This window comes from Wyeomyia smithii, chromosome 2 (genome assembly GCF_029784165.1).
Source record: "Wyeomyia smithii strain HCP4-BCI-WySm-NY-G18 chromosome 2, ASM2978416v1, whole genome shotgun sequence".
Classification (NCBI taxonomy): Eukaryota; Metazoa; Arthropoda; class Insecta; order Diptera; family Culicidae; genus Wyeomyia; species Wyeomyia smithii.
Window position 1 is genome coordinate 34,029,231 of NC_073695.1, and position 24,711 is coordinate 34,053,941.

General features: G+C 36.9%; 1 protein-coding gene across 1 annotated transcript in view; it reads right to left on the reverse strand.

Annotated features, from left to right (window-relative positions):
* Window positions 1–24,711, reverse strand: part of LOC129720979 (semaphorin-2A) — a 248,267-nt gene that overhangs the window by 215,491 nt on the left and 8,065 nt on the right. The window contains exon 2 of the mRNA XM_055672969.1: window positions 13,856–14,005. Coding sequence (XP_055528944.1) covers window positions 13,856–13,946 — 91 coding nt within the window. The 5' untranslated portion in view covers window positions 13,947–14,005. The remainder of the gene's footprint in view (window positions 1–13,855; window positions 14,006–24,711) is intronic.

The following is a 24,711-nucleotide window of genomic DNA, read 5'->3' on the forward strand; positions in this document are numbered from 1 at the left end:
GCAGTTTCCTTGGCGAGACTCTCGTAATCTACCGAGCTATGAGAGTCGATGCAAGCTCATCAATTTAGAGCTGCTGGAAGGAAGGCGCAACTTGGCCAAGGCCTGTTTCGTGGGAGACCTGATACAGGGACACATAGACTGCCCCTTATTACTAGGTCTCCTCGATATAAACACTAGTCAACGCAATCTCCGTTTCCATACATTTTTAAGCAACCGATCTTCAAGGACGAACTATGGCCTACATGAACCAGTGCTCAGCATGTGTCGCATTTTCAACAGCTGCTACGATGTGTTTGATTTTAATGTGTCCCGTGTTAAGAACAAGCGTTGTTTGAGAAATGTTCTATGCTAATTTAGTTCTTAAGATAGCTGATTTTAGTAAATGTCATTTGGGTAAGAACTTTATCTGTTGACAAATCATAAATAAAACAATAATTAATAATTAAAAAAGCTTATTTAAATTTTTTTTGTTTTTCATAAAAACTACAAAAGATTACCTAAATAATGCGAAGGTCCGATAATGGAGAAATCAAGTATTGTGCAGTGTCAAATAAATGTTGTGTGAACGAAAAAAAAAATGGAGAAATGACAAAATTGTTATCTACAACTTTGCCAAAGACACTATGCCAATCATTCAAATCGTTTTGGCTGTAGAAATATTTTTAGTTTCCAATGGAGCTTTCTATGGGAAATTAAAAATATTTCCACAGTTAAAATGGTTTGTTTAATTGGCATAATCTCTTTGGCAAAGTTATAGATAACAATTTCGTCCTTCCATAAAAAATACCCTGTGAAAAAAAATATTTCTTTTTCAAAAAATCATTACCTTTTTTTTATCTCTCCACGATCCGACCGGTTGCATTGTTTAGGTAATTTTGTAATTTTTATGAAAAAAATTGGATTTTTTTGGACTGGATTTGGATTGGATTTGAATTGGATTTGGATTGGATTTGGATTGGATTTGGATTGGATTTGGATTGGATTTGGATTGGATTTGGATTGGATTTGGATTGGATTTGGATTGTATTTGGATTGGATATGGATTGGATGTGGATTGGATTTGGATTGGATTTGGATTGGATTTGTATTGGATTTGTTCTGGATTTTTGTTGGATTCATGGATCATTGAATTTGGATTGGATTTGGATTGGATTGGATTTCGATTGGATTTGGATTGGATTGGATTTGGATTTGGATTGGATTTGGATTGGATTGGATTTGGATTGGATTGGGATTGGATTTGGATTGGATTTGGATTGCATTTAGATTGGATTTGGATTGGATTTGGATTGAATTTGGATTCGGTTTGTATTGGATTTGTTTTGTATTTATATTGTATTGTATTTGTTTTGATCTCCCAGATGGTCTCGAGGTACGATGATGGCCCAACAAGCCAGTCGTCTTAGGTTCGACTCTCGGCTCAGGAGAGACTGTTAGTGCAGTAGGATCGTAGCGCTAGCCCCGCAATTGTCCTGTACACTAAATAGTCGGCTGCGAAGTCTGTGTTTAAATAAACAGAAGGTCAAGTTCCGAATCGGAATTGGATTTTGATTGGATTTGGATTAGGTTTAAACTGGATGTGGATTAGCCTTGGATTAGATTTGGATTTGATTTTTATTCGATTCGAGGGATGATTATTTTTGGGCTAGATTTGGATTATATTTATTTGGATTTGGGTTTAATTGGATTTGGATTCCCGATCAGTCAAAAATATCAGGATTATAACAAATCTTGATATTACGAACTTTTTATATTAACTTGTGTTCCAAACTTGGTCTCGTTAATAGTTTAAATAACTAAATTTCTATCAAAATTACTTACTGATTATTACGAATTATAGCAGGTTTAGTAAGGTTTTTGGCAGAAAAAGATCAGAATTAGTTAAATTGATACAAATTTTGTTATAAATAGCTTTGAAAAAACTCACTCTTACACATTCAAGCGTATTCAAGTGTGCAAGAATACTACAGGCTTTGTTATTCCTGTCAAGTTTAAACATATTTGTGTTACCCGTTTGTTATTATCGTTTGATCGGGTGGGATTTTGATTGGATATAGATTGGGTTTAAATTGGATGTGGATTGGCCTTGGATTGGATTTGTTTGAATTCAGTTGGGTTTGGAATTTGATTGGCTATGGATTGGATTTAGATTGAATTTGAATTGGATTTGGATTCAATTCGGATTGGATTTGGATTCAATCTGGATTGGATTTGGATTGAATTCTGGTAGGATTTGGATTGAATGTAGATTGAATCTGGATTGGATTTTGATTGAATTGTGATTGAAATGGATTTAAACATTTTAAACAGTTTATAATGATAAATATTTTAGTTACATTTGAATAGATTTTTTTTGCGCTATATTTCTAACAAATACATGCATTTGTTATTTTCATCAACTCTAATTCAGTATTCAGAATTTTTAATATATTCAGAAATCGATGGCGGTAAGTTTTTAATAGTAAAATGGCCAAATTTCCGAAGTGTTTTTTTCCTCCTTCATAAATTACTGTTGTAATGAAAAATGCTGTCTACAATGCACGGTTGTCGGAAAATTAAGATTTGTATCCAAAATTATGTTTTGGGTGTCAAATTGTTACTTTTCTACTGCAGATGATTTTATTGTATAAGAAGTTTGTTGTATTGAAAAGGGGCTGTCCATAAACCACGTGAATTGAGACTTTTGTATACAAACGACTAACTATATTAATTTTACGTTTTCCAAACGTGTTTTGGATAAAATTGGTATAATACACAAGAAAAATTGTTGATAAATCACTCAGAAATTTTAAACTTATAGAAAATGCAAAATTTTCAAAAACTTCTTTTCACGAAAACGCAAATTTGGACCTTAGTTAGCCATTCCTAGCCAAGTTCCGGGAGTCTGGTGGCTCGGTGAACCTGGTCGCATTCACAACAGTTCCGAAACCTGGCTTGCGACATATCGAACTCGAAGTTTTTGTGAAATAACACTACTGGCGGACACTTGGACGTATAATAGAAGAACCAGCAGCAAGCCATGCTTCGAATTCATTGTGAACACGGCAGATTTCTCCCGGGCCCATGATTCCCGGAACTTAGCCAGAAGTGGTCAACTAAGGTCCAAGTGGCCATCAGTGTGAGCATCAATGGTTTCGTTTTACCAGAACTTAAAGTTTGATATGTTCATGTTTCAGAACCGTTTTCGATCTAGTTTATGTCCATGGAAGAGTACTTACCCCACGGTTCCCCTCAATGATTCCGGAACAACGGAGAACTTTAAAATGCTCCCTACAGTCCCAAATACTTTGATAAATTTGTGATTTTGGAGAACAAATTGGATAAGAATCGGTTGTCATTTGACGGAATGACAAGAAAAAAAAAATTTTCGGCTCTGGAGATCAGTGTTAATATGTGTTAATATGAAATTCGCATTTTGGTAATCTTGGTCGCACCGCGGATGTTTCTATCACTGTGCTTATTTGGTGAGCTAAAAATAACAATTTTGTTGTCAGAGGCAAAATATGTAACATTTTAATCTCTCAGAATATATTCTCTCTGAATTTCTGCGCATTTAATATATGACTGTGAAAAATGTCGGACAATGTTGTATAATTAAGAACTGATTTTTTAGACCTGTGTTTATTCCTTTCCCGCATCATAAAGAAATGTAAACATTTTCGAGCCAGTGACTGTGAGTTTCATTTTATTTTATTCAAATTATTATAATCTGAAAAAAGCTCTCGAAATCAAAAGGAACGAGATTCACGCTGTTAAACAAGTTTCATCAACACTCGAACAGTTGCAATATCTTTTTTTTGTACCAAGCAAAAACTGTTCCAATTCCAATAGTACAACATACCAACATACATTGGTACAATCGATACAACCCCCACCGCTTGTCCCCTAGACCTAGCGGAAAGCCACTCGGTGACAGTTTCAGAGCTACATCACATCCCTGTTTTCAGTCCAGTCGCCGGCTATTTTTCAGTATCCAAAATGGGACATAAACATCTGTTTTACCATCAACAAGTTATTTATTTTCTATCGAAAATGATTCGTCTTGGCACCCTCGCCATCTACACACTAGCTTCGTTGGCAGTTTCCCTATGCGGTGGCAGCAGCTATGGCTCGATATGTGATTATGTAGAACCCTCCCGGTTTTATTGGACTCTGAACGTTGGCTTCTTTACCCAGATCAGTTTTGGGGTGTGGGAGGAGGAGAACCAATTCGGAAAAGATAAACTCTTCGAAATTTTCCCAGTGACACTTTGGCCACTTTATATACTTGTGCAGTGTGGGAAACGGACTCTTTTTTATTCCATCTGCTTGCTATGTAGTGAACCGCGCTCAAAGTAGCGGAACGGTATTACGGCCAGTGTTATTTCCGTTTAGACTACTGCCGACAACTGACTCTTGAGATTGTAATTTATTGCAGCGAACCTCGCTGGGATAACTCTCTTCATCGGTGTGCGGTGAAAAAAAGTAAGTGTCGGCTCACAGGCTCCTGGAGCTGATAATGTCAACGAAATTTTCCGACGGGTGTCGATGACTAGCAGTAGATTGGCGCAGTCTTACCTTTCGATTTTGGTGTTGACTTGTACTGATTTGGGACTTGCTTAGGGTTAGCTTACCTGAAAAGAAAAGAAAGAAGCGTTTCGTTATCGTTTGGGTGAAATTGCGTTGGTAATTGAATTTGTAGCTTAAGGAGATAAGATGACATAATATATCTTAAATGGGAGACGTTTGTTTTAATGGTGGGTTTGATATCTTTATGTCTGCATTTTCATTCGGATGAATCGGTTATCGAGAGTGGAATACTTCAAAAAACTCCGGGTAATCGAATCCGACCTATACTACTTCGATAAGCCAAGACCTTGAATGTAGTCACGGCGAGCGAAAGTTGAGCAATCGCCAACGTAAAACCGATAGAAAAAAACAGAGACAGCCACCCTGTCCGGTCAGGATTTTCTAGTACCGCACTGCAAACTACCGGCTGCAACCGAACCGTGCCTCGCAGAAGCAGCAAAAAGGATCGATGGGAATATCCGGTTTCACAAAATACATGGTAGTTCACACCTTCGTCATTCGAAGAGTTTTCTACATGCTATTTTGCGAAACGGGTCCCTGTCACGCTATCCGCAGTCCCGATACTATCTGAGATGTTCACTTTTATATTTCGTGGTTTTCGCTTTTCCAGTTCCGTGGCACTATTGCACAATAACAAGATGACTATGCTGCTGCACCGTGTGTCTGTGTGCCTACTGCAATTTAGGCCGAAATCCGATATCTTGCTGCACCGGCCATGGCAGGGAGCGTGACGATGGTCGAGAGGTGCCAGAAGCCACAAGTTTCGTTTGTTTTGATGGTCTCACACGAAACCGAGACTACTGACGGAGAACACCCCGGAAAATGCATAATGCACCGTACGGGAATAATCCAGTTTTACTCTCTTCCTGGTCAGCGCGGTGACCGGAGGTAACTGACAGCGCAGCCTGATCAGTGATTAAAAGCTGATCGCAGTGCAGAGGAGATGGCCACATCAAACACCAGCACACAGGCTAAAGTATATGTCCTTACATAATTTCCGAGAAATTCAAGCTTCGTTACTCGTGGAACTGTTAATGTGGCGTTATTTTTTTGTTGTGCATTCTTTTCACTAAAACCAGCATGGCATGAATGCCGTCAAGCTTAAGCGTTTACCTTCACTACCTTCGGTCCGGTCCACGGTGTGTATTATCCCGTGTTAGATGGTAGTAACATGATATATCCCTTTTTCGCTGTTTCCTACATCAACCTTAACATCATCATCAGCACCATCAGCAGCAGCATCAAACCAGCCATCGTATTCCTGGAAGAAGACTGATTGGCAGCGAGGGGGAAGCCGAAAACCTCTTTGCTGCTGTACAATCGCTTGTTTCCGGTGTACACCGCCAAACAACGTCATCTCTTCGTCAAATATAAACACACTGGGAGAAATTTGATCGGAAAAAGGAGTAACTTTAAATGTCTCTATAAACCTAGGTACATATTTTGCTTTTCTCATAGAAAGGTATAGCAATCTTCAAGCAAATATTGAAACCCAGAACTTCCATAGAACAAAAGATACAACTTACAGAATATATTAAGTGATTTTTTGAACCATTTTTAGTGACTTAATTGGTCATCAATTGAGTTAAAGATAAGGATTTGAATTAGAATTAGAACTGGGTTGAGATTGGGATTCGAATTGAGCATGATATTGGGTTTAGGATTAGAATTAGGATTGAGTCCGATCTTAATTTTCCCTTAAGATATGAAAAAAGCGTGTTTTAGCATTATCTTGGTTCATTAGTTTTTCCTCAATTTTGTGTTTTCAGAATCGTTTCAGCGTTCTAATAGGTAACTTTAATTTGCAAACCTAGTGAAATGTACCTTCTGTTTGTACCTTTTCTGCTTTTCAATGACCTTTTTATTTTCAAAATTATTATTTTATGTATCGTAGTTAGAAATGATTTTATTTTACATACTTTTATCAGCTTGAAAATGTTTCGCGGCTTTTTGAAGCCTCAATTGGAATCATTTCTTTTTAGATTCATCGCGTTGCTTTCGGCGGCTTTGATACGTTAATCAGTTTCTGTTATAGTTTTTTTTGCAACACTGGAAAGATAGTCTGCGTCAATTTGACTTGTTGTTTTCAGTAATATTGCTCTTTTTTTCTAACAGTGCGTCGTTTCTTTCTCGTTTTTTCTTAATCAATAAAAAATTAATAAAACCTCAATACTAGTTTTTGTTATTTATCGGTGAGGTAACACCGTAATGACAATACACCGATAATTTATGAAGTAAAACATGCATTTTCAATTATTCAAATGTCGGGAGTTAATTTGACGCATAATTATCCTTTTACGCGCACCTAAATATGATTATCTTTTCAGGGTTAAATTCCATTAGAAACGTTTTTTGCGATTTAGTTCTAGATCTCTATACGATCCCGCTCCTGAGAAATGTTTCTAAAAGTAAACGAGAGTAATTTAACCTGTAGAAACGTTTCTTGGCAATTTGAAGCCTAAATCGGAACATTTTTCTCCTTTAATAGCGTACAGATTACTTAACCGTTGTAACTTTCCAGAAGGGTTATTTAGAGACTCTGGGCCTTATTCATTATCATTTTTGATTTACCTCTTCGGAGTTTCAAGATATTTTTCCTAGAGAATTTTAGCCTAGTGTCAGATTTTCCCCCATTTTGGAATTTATTTATACCAGAAGCCTTTGAAAAATTTTTCCTAGTTTTATAAGCGGCACTCTACCTTTAAATTCATGCTTTGCTTCCTTATTCTATCTTTATTCTCATCTGTAAGCAGAAGCGTATTTTTTTGGGTCCTACGGTGTGTTGAGCACAGAGTTTTTAACAATATTTAGGACAATTTAAAATTATATTTTGTTTCTTCGGCCTTCAGATTTTTTCAATAATTTGAAATTTTTTGGGAGGATTTTGTTTTGGATGTTCTAAGCCTCTAGGAACTGATCTTTAGCAATCATTCTTGATCGATTTTAATTTGATTCTGTTTTGTTACTACTTTGGCGTTATTCACAGATTTTCTGCATCAAACCCTCGAAGTTGAAGATGCATGTACTTTCAAATTTTGTTTGGTTCAACTTCTTTTTTCAGCACCATTCACTTTAAGATTCAGCAAAATAAAAATTTCAGAAGCTTAGTAGCAATATTCATACTATTCTATCCACATTATTTCCGAGCTTCTTAAAAACTTTAAAATATCGATTATGTAAATATTTTCATAAATGAGAAATTTCCAAAGATGTTGAAAATCTCAAAATTTCAAAAATGCCTCACCAAAAAAGCAATTTGAATAAATTTCAAAAATGCCAAATACAGGTCGGACTCGATTATCCGGAAACTCGATTATCAGGAATTCGATTATTCGGAATTTTAGACTCGATTATTCGGAATTTTAATTTTTTTGTGTCCTTTTTTAATTTTTATTTCGAAATTTCCCGTCTGACATATTTAATACCATTTATGTTACACCTCCTGCATGTTTGGGACATGTTCAAATTAGGGTGCATCATACAAGTAAAATAAGAAAAGGAACTATTTATTTTTTGTTCGTTAATCGCAAATTTGAATATTTTTTCTGTGATTCGATTATCCGGAACGACATTTTTTTGGTGTTCCGAATAATCGAGTCCGACCTGTATTCCAATAACGTCAGAGAGATTTAATAACATTCCTATTGTTTGTTGGTAAAACTCGGTTTTCTATTGCTTTTGAATAAATCAGTCATATTTGTGCTTGGCCCCAACAGCCTTCCTTATAATGTTGGTCAAAATAGAATCAGTCACGCTTAGCTAGGTTTATATCAGCCGTAAATACGTATAGGTTTTTAGCCTTTTCCAAGTCTAATAAACATTTCATTTTAAATTCTTACTTCACTACCTAATTTTATCATTGTAGAAGAAACGTATTCTAGGCCCTAAGGTGGGTTGAAAACTGAGTTTTCAACAGTATTTAGCTTCATTTTAAATCATTGTTTGCCTCTCTCTGAAAAATATAGATTTTCAATTATTTGAAGTCTTTGGAGGTCTTTGTTTTAGGTTTTCACAGCTGTTAGGAATTCGCCAATCATTTCTTGAATTATTGTCTTTTTTGAACATTTATTAACTAAAAAATCATCAGAAAATTCGCAGCAATAGAATAATATAGATTTCTATCCACGTAACTGACAAACGTAAATATCAAAAACATCAAAAATGTCAAACAGGTTCAAAAATGTTAAAATATCACAAATATCTGAAATATCGTAATAAGGGTCATTCCATCTCAAGTGTGCACACCTAATGTACGCTACCTTGAATATTGTGAAATGGTTGATTTAATGTCACTATGCAAAAAATCCAATTTTTGTGCCTATCGGTCCACCCCTCACCCCGTGAGATTTTTTGTCAAAAAGTTTGTTCTTTCAATTATTGCTCCAAACACATGATGTCTAGCGATAAATTGATACATTGATTTTGAAGATAATTAATTGAGGATTCAAAAAAAAGTATAAATTTTGTGCGACAGTGTTGCCAGATACATTGCATTTGAAAAATGAAATTGTATTTTTCGGCAAATGAATCCAAAAAAACACACGCAGTGTTGCCAGGTATGTTATTTTTATAGTTGAAAAATTTAATTGCATTTTTCGGCCAATATGTATATTTTGATTTCAAATTCGATAATTGCATCGTGTTGCTCAGTCATTTTTTCCCGAAAAACACCTATTACGTAGAGGGGTTATGAGGAAAACTCGAGTTACAATATTCTTAAAAACTTTCAAATTTTTGATTTGTATATTTATTTTTAAGTTTACATAAAAACAAGAAAACCGCCTTTATTTTTTGGCGCTACAAGACACTTATCCTGCAGAGGTATAAGGTAATGATCGTCCGCCGCAAAACGAGATATAGAAGGGCGCCGTTAAGGATGCTCCTATCGTAATCATCCTAAATAAATACCAAGCAAACGTCATAGGACGAAAGAGAAGTACCAGTTATGGCAATCAGTACAGCAAACCTTCACTGTCATGGAAGGATTTCCAGTTGAAATTGAAATCTTTGAATTTCAACTTTCAACGAACGATCGGAGAATAAAAGGGACTTTCAGCTCCAATCAGTGACCAGTGACAGTAGCATTTCTGTGATTTCACACACGTTGTGTTGCTTTAGCGATGTTCATGCGGTTGAGAATGTAGATGTTTATATAGTTCATCGACTTCATGCAATGAATAGGCTCAAATCAGAAAATTTCGATATTTAATAAGACATCTCATTTCTTTCAATGACCGGACTTCCATTGAAAATTGACGTCGCTGACGCTGGAGGTCGTTTTAACTTGAGACAGTGAAAATGCGGTTTTTGTCACTTTTGTTTGCAGTGTCTAAAATTTGCTGCACTGATGGCAATACCTCAAAAATGGATCGATCTGCACCAAAACTGGGATTTTTGCATAATGACCTTAAATCAACATTTCCACAAATATTTGAGCCAAATCTGAGGAAGTCGGTCGCTTTTTTTGTACACTCGAGATGAAATGACCCAAAAGTTATAAATGTCACAAATTTCCAAAAAGTCAAAAACGTCAAAAAGACCAAAAATGTCAAAAATGTCAAATTTAGCTATATATATATAAAAATTGAGTTCTGTATGCCTGTCTGTCTGATCCATAAATACTTGGAAATTACTTAACCATTTAGCATTAAAATTTGTAAGTAACCCATTTTGGGGCCCTGGAAGGTACTTATGATAGTTTGCGACCCCTCCCTCCTCTGGAAGGAAGGGTTTTTATACAAATGAAACATAAATTTCTGCATAACTCGAAAACTAATCAAGCAAACGGAACCAAAATTGGCCTGTGCAAGTTTTTGGGTGCAAGAAATATTTCTATGGTGGTTGGATACCCTTCTCTGCTCTAGAAGACAACAAATAAAATACAAATTTTTACGTAACTCGAGAATTTGTCAAGCAAATATAAGCAAATTTGACATGTGGAGGTTTTTGGGGGCGATAAATGTTTTTATGGTGGTTCGAGATCTCTTCCTGATGAAATGAAACACGAATTTCTATGCACCCAACTCAAGAAATGATCAAGCAAATGGAACAAAATATAGAAAGAGAGGATTCTAGAGTACAAGAACGTTTCTATGATGGTTTGACACCCCTCCCGACTCAAGAGGGGGACGTGGTCGTACACAATTTGAACACATATTACAACCGATTTTTCCTGGAAACAACCGAAAATGACCAAATACCACCCATTATCGATATTTTCAGAACCAGAATAATGCTCAGAGGTCAAAAATTGTCTCCAGTTTAAAACTGGAGATGTCGATGTGAGTAAAATTTATCCTGGAAAGACCAGATTACCGGGAATGAGAAAATTATTTCGGGGTACCGCCGATACTGATTTCAAAGTAGATAAGTTGCTGAATCTTTCGGTGCTGAAACTATTGAAACCGTATGAAAATTGTCAAAGTTACAAGAATTTCAATTTGTGAGTACCCGGGTATGTAAAGGACAGGGTGTTTTTTTGGTCGAGTACATAACGGTTAATATCGACGAACGAGAAACTCACTACAAATATGTTCCAGGATATCTTTCTTTTTTTCATCTTTTGTTTTTCCCTATAAGGAGAAAAGTTGTTTAAACAGAATGTCTGCTGAAAACACAGAAAATATTCACGAAATCGTCACAAAAAAAAAAACGCTGCACTCACTTTTGAAAACAAACGAGTATCTTGTAATTTTCATTACTAAAAGGCACGCATTAAGAATGCTAACGATTGTTTATGTGCTAGAAGAGCTTTAAGAAGATTTTTGAATATCTATATCTGTAAAAATGCATGCAGATGTTTTTAGGAGTAACAAATGTGTCCATATTGGTTTGACACCCCTCCCTTTTCTGGAAGGGAGGGGTCTTATACAAATGAAACACACATTTCTGCACATCTCGAGAAATAACCAAGTAAATAGAACCGAATTTGGTAGGTGGATGTTTTTAGGGGTAACAAATATATACATAAAGGTTTGACACCCCTCCCTCTTCTTAAAAGGAGAGGTCCCATACAAGTGAAACCCCAATTTCGCACAGCTCCAGAACCAATCAACCAAATACAACCAAATTTGGTATGTGATTTTTTTATAAGTAACAAATATGTCCATATTTGTTTGACTCCCCTCCCATTTCTGTGAGGAAGGAGTTCCATACAAATGAAACACAAATTTCTGCTCATCTCGAGAACTAGTGAAAGTTTTTAGGTGTAACAAATATTTTTGAAATCCAAGATGGCGACTTCCGGTTTCTGAAAAACAGCGGCAAATGACCAAATTCCACACAATATGGGTATTTCCGGGATTGTTATGCTGCCCTGAAGCCACAAATCGACCTCAGACAACATTTTAAATTGTAAGATGGCGACTTCTGTTGTCTGGAAAACAGCCAAAAATGACAAAATACCACCCAATATGAGTGTTTCTTTAACCAGAATGACGCTCAGGGGCCAGAAATTGTCTCCAAATGCCATTTTAAAATCCAAGACTTTGGGACTTCGGTGTCTGAAAAATAGCCTAATGTGACCAAATATCAAATATGAGTATCACCGGAACCATAATAATGCAAGGAGCTAAAAATTGACCTCAGACACCATTTTGAATTGTAAGATGGCAACTTCTAGGCGACAGCTGAAAATAACCGAATACTACTCCATATGGATATTTCTCTAATCGAAATGATGAGAAGAAGCCAAGCATTGACCTTGGACACCATTTTGAATTCGAAGATGATATTTTTCAGTTTCTGAAAAACAACGAAAATAACTGAAATACACCTAATATAGGTATTTCCGGAATAGAGGTGATGTACAAAAGCTAAAAGTCGAGGCTGTTGTCATTCTGATAAAAACAATCATTTCAAACGACATATACAAATCGCAAGGAATCAATGAATTTGAAATGTTTATAATTATTAAATTAAACACTAAAATAGGCTGGACGAAGTTTGGCGGGTCAGCTAGTTCATAATAAAATTTTAAGCATGAATAAGATCAAAACAACAACAAGAAAAATGCATTACAATCGCTGACATATTAATATATACTTGGTCTACATATTTGTACGATCAATCCTGTATTATATACATATTTCACCCCTCAAAATCTTTCCGTGTATGTTTCGACCGTAGCGGACAATGGTACGAAGAGTCCGGGGATTCTGGCCAGTGTACGAAATAAAGAAAAAAACAAGCTTCAAAGCAGCCTAACGAATAAATGGATTGATGGGGCCAGAAGTGTTGCGGTTGAATAACTTAAAAGAGGTCAGCGCTGACATAATGTATAATGATTGAAAAAAAAAATATATAGGCTGAGCTGCTTTTTGTCACACTTTGTTGTTTTATCAACCTGATCATCCTGTCCGTCTCAGAGGCTCGAGGACTACACTGAACTTCTTGCTTTTGACATCGCTTTTGAAATTAATATTTCCGTGAAGCGATGAACCTCGTCACTGTCGCACACAAGTACATCCACATAGTACACCACAGTAAAACGCAACTGGGCAAAGTTTCACCGCAAGTTGTAAAGTGTGCAATGTGAAAATTTTCACACCTCGCTTCGATCGCACGTCGTTTGCTCAGTGCGCACTAAGGGGGACTGGATAAAATAGGACAGGGTGGGGACCAGAAGGTATCCTTTTTTTTCGAGCTCTAAGAGGCCATGCAGTGACACATTGTGGGTGAAAGAGCTACACAAACTATACCGGTGAAAAGCCAACGACGGCTACGCGACACATAAAAAAGGCTTCCCTCATAGAGAGTTTACCCTGGCGCGCTTCTCCTTCGTATTCTTTAGCAATGATTCGCTCCAGCGAGTGGCAAGAAAAGACAGCTCCCTTTTGCCATTGCGTTCACCTTCACCGTTCTCGAGCACCAGCTGGCAATTATAATTGAATTAAATTATCTATTATTCATATTCGTTCGCAGCGCGGACCGCACCGGGGCCCCGGTTGGCGGTTTATTCCAAGGTTGGCGGCCACTGCTGCTTATTTGTGGCGCTGAAACTCGCCCGCGCACTTGACACAACTCCAGTGGAATGGATACGCAATGAAAGGCTCGGTAAATGAGACGAATTATTTTTAATTTGACATTCAAGATGCGCTCTCTTCGGTCGGCCGGTCCAAGCCCAGCAGGACGACCGAAGCGAACGCTAATTGCACCAGGGAAAAGTTGATTTCTTCTCCCGTTTCACGCGGGTCCGCTCGGAAGTTGCAATTAGTGGCCTATTGTTGTGATGATTGCTTGGCAGTGGGTTCGAATTATTTTAAAATATTAAATTTTTTGCATTTACCTGGCGGAAGTTCTTCCGTCACTTCCTCGTAGGGCATCACTAGTCGGATCGCGAATAGCGCCATCAAGCAGTATATTGTTTTGGGTATCATTTTGAGTGATGTCTTAAGTTTTTCCTTCTTTCTAATTTCTCACAGCAGTTCCACACTTTCTGCAAAGAAAATCAAAAAAAAAAACGAGGTTAGATTTATGTCCAAATTAAATTATATAACGGAGAGATGTAAACTATTTGAACCAATCCAACTTCTTGATAGCGGGGCTAAAAGCAACTCAGAAATAAAATCCATCCCACTTTCAGCCGCACTCGATCGGAACCTTTCAATCGTACGTGCAGGAGAAGAGCTGTCGAAACCAAAAGGATTAATCGATTTATTACATGGTTCTTGCTTTCAATCATTTTCCATGCTTCCGACATCGACTTTCCACCATCCGGCCCCTGGCCGGGGCAGAAGAATATATGTCATGTTGACTGCTAGAATATTGAAAACTGAATGATCCTTCCATCATCTCTGTACGTGATTGTTTTACTTTGATGAAAGTGAAGGGATGCAGCTGCTGGCAGAGGATGCTGCTACGGATAAACGGTCGAGGGTTGTTCAGTTTGACAACCTTTTCTGCCCTCATCTGTCATCATTAATCTTGTTGCTCTCTGTGGTGAGAAATGTTTCGCGTTAAATATTTCAATCAGGCAATATTTCAATCTTGAAAAACTTCAAGGTTGATTTATTTCAATCTATCAGTTTTGCAATCTTTCAAACCTACAATCTTTAAAAATTTTCTCTATTTTGCCTGATTTAAATTTCATTTTAACTATAAATTCTTGAGCTATCTAAAAGTACAACTTCTTGAGAATAGAGATTTGAGCAATTACGATAAAGTTGCAGTGCTTTGGAGCGCGCATAAACCAATAAAACTTTAAACGCGACCATCTTGAAAAGGTGTTTTTCTTGCGGTTTTGTAATATAGTTTTTAGCGCAAATTTATGTCGTTATTTTAAGATGGCGATTTTTTTTTTATTATTAACTATAATATATTTAAGCTTTTTACAAATTCTACGAAGGAAATTTGAAAAAAAAGTTGATATCAAAAAATATATAGTGGAGACGCCTGGTGCTTGATCCTAAAAATCATCAAATTCCCCCTTTCCTGGGGATGCAAACTTACACATCCCTAGGATTCTCCATTTGCAATCGCAAAACCCCGCACATCGCGCGACTATGAGAAATGATATGGCAGCAGCAGCAGTGAATCGCGTTCTAAGAGGTTTTCCACTTTCATTCAGTTCCTGTTGCGGTGGAAAAAGGGAAGCATCCTTCATCGGAAGTTTTTGTGTTCGATCTGGCCGTACACATTGTAAAGCATTTCCCGGTTTTTCGTACAAATTGCTCTTGCTCTGCTCGGTGTGCGCTTACGTACGGTTGGATGCATGGACAGCATTTTACTTGCTGTGGCGCAATGCACACAGATCAACATCATTCTGGTCCTGCTGCCTGCTGCTGCTACTGATGCTGCGATGGTAGAGTGGTAACTTTTGATTGCAGCTTATGCTGTGTTGGAATCGAAAGATGAAGCTTGTTTTTCATCAATGTGCCAATAGCATACTCGCCTCTGTCGGTTGTCTTGCCAGTTGACTGGCGTATGCCTAAAGTTGGTACATACTGTATGAAATTTTCAATCTATCGTAACGATGGAGAATAATTGGTTGAAAAACTTGACAGGCAAATCGAAATCCTACATCTCACAACTTCGTTCGACATCCTAGTAAATGAACATACAACGAATAACTTACTAAAATATGGAAACGTCTGTTATTTGCATTAAGAAAATTGAATCCAGCAGCATTTAGGTCAAGCCCTGACCACCTAAGGCGAGAGTAGCAGCAAACTGTTTCAAACAGACTCGCAAAGTACCCTAAAACTTGTCTTTTTCAATTGAAAACAATCAACTCGGGGCTGGAGCAGCCCAGCATCCGACGAAGACCAGTTCCAGCAGCATGTCCGTGCAGATATTCATACAGCCATTGCCAACAAAGTTTTATCTTAATGATGATCTCCGTTTCTCGTTCTCGCTTTTCGAAACTATTCCTTTGGCGTTTGAGGTTAAGTTTTAAGCAACACACGCTCGGAGGAAAAAAAACAAGATAGTTTTTATTCCACTTTCTTCCCTCCTCGCTGAAGTCAAAGGAAACGAGAACTATTTATTTTGATGAGCTCGTGATGATGATTGCACACACTCACGATGGACCCTGCAGCTAGCGAGAGGAGGCTGCACTTCTTTATGACTGTGCGACAAGGCTCCATCATAACACCGAAAGTTTTAACTGGACCACATCCGGACTCCCGCTGCGGGGAGGGACAGAGAAAAACTTTCATCACACTGCGTCCAGCCAACGAATGTGGTGGACTCGTGGAGGAAAACGATCCGGCGACGGCCAACTGCGGAGGTCAGCAGATGGAGAACTCTTCGATTTGAATATGATAATTCGAAAGTGGGACTAGCTCAAACGGGAGTCGACTTTGTTTTTTCGTTTTGTTTTTGCTTTTATTTTATGCGGACTATTTGAATAATTTTTAGCATTAAATTGGAATAGCTTCCAAGTTTGGATTGAGAACTTAAGAAATGAATTATTTTGTAATGGCAACACAAAAGTTTCTTTCTGCTGAATGCTTGCAGATGATTGTAGCAATTCCATTTCCTTCTGGTAAGTTATTTTATGCTCTCAATATTTTAAAGAGGAATTATATTCCATGCAGAGTTTTTGTTAGAACCAAGCTCTATCAAGTAATGTATATTAAATTTCAATTGAATTTGATCATTTAAATTTTCTGTCTCGTTTGTGAAATATATTTACAAATTTTTAATTGTGCATTGATTGAATTTAATTTGTCAGGTTTGAATTTGTTTTTTGATTGTGCGTCGACGTGTAATAAATATTCGTGCACTACGACCATGTTCGTATGTTAGCGGACTTAAATTAGCATATAAATTGTGTCAACGAATCATTAACATGCGATAGAGCCATTAAACTATCGGATAGTTTATTGTACATGAATTATGTGCGTGAATCAAAAATTCTCACGGAATTGTATCATCTGGTAGGAAGTCACACTGTCCAATGAATTTGAATGGTAAAAAATCGGTACAATCAGCAGACAAATTTGTTGGTTGTATTTGGACACTAATTTTGAGTAATGACCTGTTATAACTTTTCTGAATTTTATATTAAAATAATCAAGAGTTTTATGGCAAATCGATGTTCATTGCTCACTGGAAACCGTCTGTGTAGTTACTTTTACGTTATTTCTACGAAAATCACAAGGTTGAGTAATCTCTCTTTGTGATATTCGAAGAAACACCTCAACAGAATTATAAAAGAAAAGTTAACAATTTCAAATGACCCGGCGACAACAGCTTCTCTAGACGTCTCCGAATATTTGTTGCTGACTCCCTGTTTTTTATTGTTTCTACAGAAGATTCCTGAAAATCTTTTAGGAATATTGTACCATAATCCAGCAGGTTCAAAACTATAAAACAGCAAATAATGTATTTTTTATAAGCAATCACCAACACCCTCACTTTACCTTTATTAAAAAGTCCTGCTTCCAGGATTTCAAGTGCATAATAACACTCATCAACACAGGTTTTGGCCTAGAGCTCAAACTGGAAAAAATTTAAATATTGTAGCTCCTTAACCATTCGTGTGAATTTTGGTGTCCTAGCAAAGGTAGAAGTGTGCAAATTTGTGTTGACTACTGGTCGACATTTTTTTTTCATTCCTGGCTTTTTAGTGTCATCGGAAAAGTGACTCTTACCAATAAGCTCTGCTTTTTTTTATAAGAACTACATACCTACTTTAACCAAGAAGAGCTGGAAATTTCAATAAAGTATAACGTTTTATATCAGTTTACCCTCCAACGAGGGTATGCGGCTACGTTGCTTTACAAAGGCCATGACCAGCACCATGAATATGGGGGCATCGTGAGATAAATGTTTGAGTAACGATTGAAAAATTGAAATGAATATGGGATTGTTGTAAAAAATAGCTTTATAAATTTCTGAAATTTCCAAAATCGGCTATTAATACCGTACTCAAACGGTACCGGCAGACTTTTACGTTGGATCGGGCAGAGCAAATCAGACCGGTATATATAAGTAAAAGTGATCCGAGCATTTAACGATAATCCTGCACACCAAAATCTGAATAGAATTTTCAGCAAAAAATAATACTGAAAAGAATTATTAAAAATATTCTAGCTGATTATCAGCATCCATAATTCTGTTTGCCGGAAATCAGCAAATTGCTGGTAATTGCTGTTTTTTGACAGCTCCATCCGTCAAACTGTCAGAACAGTTGCCATTTTAATAATAATAATTGTGATATGGAGGAAATGTTTGATAAGTTATTTTTCAGTCATACATGATAACATACTATCATGTTTTTCTGCTACCAACTAGTTGAAGGTTATATCGATGGGCTACGAAGACATTTGAGAGTTCATGCTGCTAATTTAGATTTAAGGTCAGATAAGTTCAAAATAAATATTCGCAATGTTAAAAAAAAAATACAGCAAATATTACAAAGTATACAGCCCAAGGATTAGGTTACAAAGATTCACGCAAAAGTTTAAGCTTACATCAACCGATGTGTCCTCTCAACACGCACATAAAATGCTCTGGTTTTGCACAACAAATGAGTCAAAAGGCTTCGTACACAAATTACCTAACGCTAAAAATCTTGATTTCAGACCCACTCTCCCCTATGTAACAATAAGTAACGTTCGATATGACTCCCTTCCTAAAATTACGTGAAGCTGAACAACCTGACCCTCTCCAAATTTTCAATTTTGAGCAAACTTTTCAGTTATTCAGTAGTTCAGATTTTGAGCAAACTTTTCAATTACGTAAACTGTCTCAACTAACCACTCCCTCCTATGTAACAGTAAGTAACGCTGACTCAACCCCCTTCCCCCCTTCATGCGTTACATAATTTGTGTATGACGCCAAAGGATAACGTAACAGTTGCGCAATGAATACATTGACAAAGATCGAAATCAGAATATGCATAATACAACCAAAATCGTGGTGTTCCGGTAGACTCCCGTTTTGGGCAAACGATCAGTTTTGGGGCGCTCAAAAAACCGCTGGTTACTTTCGCGAGTCGGTGCGTATCAAAGGCTCGTGCATCCCTAATCACCATCAGCAACCGAAACAGCCAATAGCGAGCCTTGTTACAACAAAATTTACTGACGCTGGTGCCAGTAACGTGGAACCGAATGCATATGAATAAAACTAGCGTTGTCGTTGATTGCAAAATGTTTTGAACAAATCCAATGTCTTTTTAATTGTTATTGATTCGATAATGTTTTTGAATGACCGGATTCATGATAGTGAATCTTTCAGTTCATATTTGCATTAACCTAGTCAGTACCAAGATCATCAGTATTGATTACTGCTTGCAATGCTTTAGCGATAGCAGCCTCTGAAAAATATTACCAATACCAGTACAAATCATCATGGCAATACTAGCACCGGTTGATACTATAAAAGTGTTTTGATTTTGAGCCGTTCAATACATTGAACATTCGCTAGAGTACCAAATGCATTATGAACAACACACGTTTATTGTACTGGTTCCGAAACAGTAAAAAAGATGCTCTAAAAAGACGCAAGATTGATGTGGTTACGCACAGTCCAACTTTTGCATGTTCAGTTACATAGTTTAAAAAGTCCGAAAACAGAATCAATTCGTTCGTTCAGTGAATTATGTATTTTTATTCTCTATTTTTTTTTTATTCTCTATTTTTTTTTTAAATATACAAGCATTCGCTGGCTCTTACTTTTCTATTAATATGTATATTTAGGCTCTTACGATATTATGCCGGTCACGATTATTTAGTGAATATCGAGGATAAAATGAAATAAAAAAAACTTGTAACTTATAACCATTGCAAAAATGTTCAATTCGTGTTGAACGGTTTATGGTTTTATGGCAACCACATTTATGAGATAAATTTTTAATCACTATCAGCAGCAGTATTGCAGTTTTCTCTTGATTGCACGTGAATAAAAGTCGTGTAACGCTGCCAAGATATACGACGATAGACCAGCGGCGCTCTACTCCACAAATACTGTACGGTACTGTTGCTACTAACAGCATGTTTTCTTTCAAGACATCAGTTTTGGTTACGCTCTAACAACAGGTTTAAAAATTGATTAAAGAGAAGATTTGTGTCAAACTTTCCGCAAAGCCTTCACTTTCGAGACATCAAATTAGTCTTAGTTCATGGGAGTAAACATAAATAGAGTCATCGAGACGAATGAACTATACATGGTGAAAACCTCGTTAAAGAAATTAGTAAATAAATTAATAAATTCGCGCAATTTTCTGTATTCAATATCTTCAGCAAAATAGTTTCACAAAACAAGGCCTTCTGGTTTTTTCGGTTTTTAGATCACTTCACCAAACAGTTAAATAAAAAAAATAATATATTTTCTAATTTTCAATATTCCAGATTACTTCCTTCAGTGAAGTTGTGGAAAAATTTAAAAGAAAAAACGTTGTTGAATTTTGCGGTGTCCCATCTGTACGTTGGACATGACAAAATAGAGCTTTTGTGGAACACCCCTTCTCAAAATCTGTGTTTTTTGCCAGTTTAATTTCTAATTTTACAGAATGTATCCCAGTATAGAAAACAATGAAGTAGTCCCACATTAAAGTATTTGTTTAATAAAATAACAAAAAATGAATGAACATTCTGTGTGTTTTCTAACTTTTGCTGAGATGCATCAGCAAATTCACGTCAAATTTTTTTCAGGAAGTACAACATTATTGTCTACAACCTTACTAAAGACGTTATATAAATCAAATCAAACGCTCTGGGTATATTTTTTTTCTGGAAAATTTTCAACTTTTTCGTTTCCCGTTTCTCCATGATCGCACAACCATCGATGTTTAGCTAATCTTTCGAAGATTTGTTGAAAAAAAGAAAAACAAAAATACATCTTTCAAAAATGAGCTACCGTTTTGATTCAAATTTCGAACAGTTGTAGCGGGCCTAAAATGCCACACTCTCGAATTTGCGGCTCCGTTCCCCGTATCTTCAAGCAAGTGGCTTGAGCGCCACCTAGAAGAGGACCACTTGCCTGTCTTGGCTTGCCCGGCCAGAAACTCCGCCTCAGGGCGGGTCAGGAGAATGAACTGGGGGAAACGAAAAGGCAGATGCACTATCCTAAGGTACTCCGTCTCGAACGATAATATAACCCTCAAGTGAATTATACCGCAGAATTTCGCGAAAATAATCCTAAAGCCTCAAAACATCGGACTCGTGATTCTCCCCACTGGACCAATTCTGAACGATCAGATTGCTGCCCAGTTCAGCGAAACCGGAGTGCGGGGACTGTATTCCCAAGCAGTCCACTTGGAATAACAAACCAATCAATACTAAGCAAAACGAACGCGAGACGTGAGACACCTTAGATCACTTAAGTCATATCAACTGCTACTCCATTAAAAGACAAGTTTAGGAAACGCAATAACAACGTAATACTTTTATTCTAACGTGCACAATTAATTCTAGTCACACTTAGGGACCGCCCTAGTGCTACTATGGCCCTAACTCTGCGTGGGTGGATGAGCTTCTTTTTTGCTATAAAGTTCACTTTGGGTTTTGATCTATTGTTTTATCACCCTGCGCAGGGATTTATGGCGTGGTACTTACTCGTCGATGGCTACCTGACCTTATTTATTCTTTACGGCAATCATCCAACGGCTTCTTTCCATCAATGTGCCATTCAGGCACCGATCACGGCGGCGTCAGCAATGGCGGCGATCAATTATCGGAGCTGCAAATCCGATCGGTCCGATCAGCGGCTGGATCGAAACGCAACCAGGCGGTCGACGGCGAAAGCTGCAATAGCCGATCTGTCCGATCGGCGGCCCAATCAGTGCGGAGGCTGGTTCGCACCTTAGCAAGCAGTATATCCAAAAATCCGTGATAGGAGGATGGATGGCTTTGCTGGCGGTGTGGATATAGCTTCGCCAGGCGCTTTTAAATCTGACAATAAAAGCCGTCGAACGACTGTTCGACGCCGTTAGCCATAAATATTAGCCAAACCCAATTATTGCGTTACCTTATTTTTCCACCACACTTGCTCGCAAAGTCTACACCAAATGTTATTCTCCTAACTGCGCTAACCCTAGTAACGAAACAACATTTACCATAACTAACTAATCTAAAGCTAGTCTCACTCTAACACAAACCTTCGAAAATCGTGGAACAAACATAAAACACGCACTCTGATATCGGTCGCTGCTCAGGTATATCTGATCGAAGCGAGATTGATGTATTCCTCAGATCAAACGAGAATTTTGGTTTGAAACCGGAAATTTTGGAACGAACTTCCACGGCAAATTCAAACCCGAGATTATATCTCCCTTTCCCATTAGATTCATGCATCTAACCCTTTCATTCCCCGAGTTTAATGACCTGCGCTGGCTGGGTTTTTACCAAGAAAAACAAGCAAGTTAGTCGCAGATTCGTGCTTGAGATTTTGGGTTTCGTCACCGCGAATGAGAGGCTAAAGGAAGAGCAAATATTCAAACGGTTAACTCGTACGCAAGGTGTAATTGCGCCTGGTTAGCCAACTATCCATGATCCTTATAGTAGATCAGTAATAAATTCGAAAATTGACGAAGAATAATTATGCAACTTAAATTCACCAACATGATTGCTACACAGTCTCAAAATTCGAACACTTGAGAATAAAAATTACATTAAAATAACTAGAGTAATCAAAAGCATGATTACTATATGGTATTTCGTTCTTTGGAATATCCTTTACCCAGTGATGTATAGCTCTTCACTGTAGGACCACTTTCAGGGAACCAGCAGGCGTTGAAAAAAGTGACAGTCAGTGTTGAGACGGTTTGCCTATCTATCTCTTAGTGAATACATTGAAGTGTATTGAATTTGAATCATAGCCGAGTTCTGAATTTTTGTTAATTTCATGAACAAAACATGTTTCAATCTATATAAATAGCACTTAAAGGCAACACCAATAAAATAACCATCATGTTAAACCTTCAAGATCGACGAAAAAATTCATTTTCTGTTGATTTTTTAGTGCAAGAAGTTACCTCATAGCTTAAGTGTTCGAAATTGATATTTAGAGAGTTACTTTTAATTTGTTTAAAGTTTTTATCAAAAATTTTTTTTTCAGCAATGGTTTTTGACAGCGAAAAGAAAATTATGGCCTATTTATCCCTAAACATTGATTAAGAAACCTGACAACAAAATGAATAAATCTACGTTAATGACATTCAGCGAACAGTATTGAATGGTTGTCATGTATGGTACACGCTTATACAGAAGTACCCGAAATTAACCCCACTCAGGGCTCAAATTGTCGAACAGATTAAAACAGTAATTTTTCAAAAGGGTGTACACGCATGTCCATTTCCACGCGCGTAAAAATACACGTGAAAAACCAGCATTAAATTACGAAATCTGCGTAAATTTCAAGATGCATATTGAACCCACGTAAATTCTGAAATTCGCACAAAATCTTCGCTTGTAAAATGTTTCCATTTGTGTCAGCTGAATACTTTCGAAAAAGACTAAACAGTAGAGGAATAAAAATCGACAGTGAAATGAAGAATGCTCGATGGTAAACTATTTAAAGAGATCAATCAAAGAAATAGTTATCGGTTTCCGTTATACTCTACTAAATTTTTTGGAAATAAATATTGAAATTCAGTCCGCAAATATATATAAGAGCTTGAGTTTGAACCACGTGTGTGGCTACATGGTATTAGTTTACCATTTTCAATGCATTCGTTGTTGTCGGAGATTGAGTTTACTTCTACATCTCTACAACTGTGATGGAAAAGAAGGGTTGTGTCACCGTGGTGAGTGCCGAAGTCAAGTTGTTGTACATTCTGACTTTGAAGACCGGGCTACGGAGCTGCGGTCACTAGTAGGGACGCCATATATATATAGGGGGTAGACAAAATGATTGAGATAAACCAAAATTTGTCAATTTTTAGATAGTCAGAACTTTACGAAAAATAAATCAATTTCGATGAAACTGGTTTCATTTTACTGCAAAACTATGCTAGTTTCCCGAAAATAACTGGGGAATTCGACGGGACCAACGGACGCCGGAAATGTTCCGGATTTTGGGAGTGTGTGTCAAAATGTACATTCTTGCAATGCGTAAAACTTTTTCTGACATCTTGTATTTTTAGGTTTATATATTTCTAATAAACTAGAATTCTGGAGTACTTTGTGATACGGTCGTATGTTTAAACGTAAACAAAACGAGTGAGAGATGATTTATGCTTATGAAATGTAAGGGATATAACTCTCACTCGTTTTGTTTACGTTTATACATACGACCTTATCACAAAGTAGTCAAGAATTCGTTCCGAGTTCTTTGATAGTCGAAGGTTGGAAATCAGTCAAGAAACCATTGAGATGTTAATTAATTAAATATGTTTTTTGCAGTTGGGTACATAGTACACGAAAATGTTTTTGTGAGAAAAACATATTTTCTTTAAGAGTTTTCGCTGTGGTTTAGTCTGAAGAGTTTTAGGCAACTAAATTGTCTATCTTAAAACCATTATTTGGAAACTCAAAAAAATTAATCTTTTAATATTTTTAAATAAAAGTTCAGATATTTTTTTAAAAGTTATACATGGACAACCATTCTCTATCTCTCGGGATTATTAAGATGAGTTGATTTATGATAAAGAAGTTAAAATACTTCAAACCTTTTTAAATGTTAGTCCAGACAAATTTTCAAAAAAAAGTTTGCAATGTTGCTTGGTTTAGTAAGGCTTACACATCCACAAAGTTT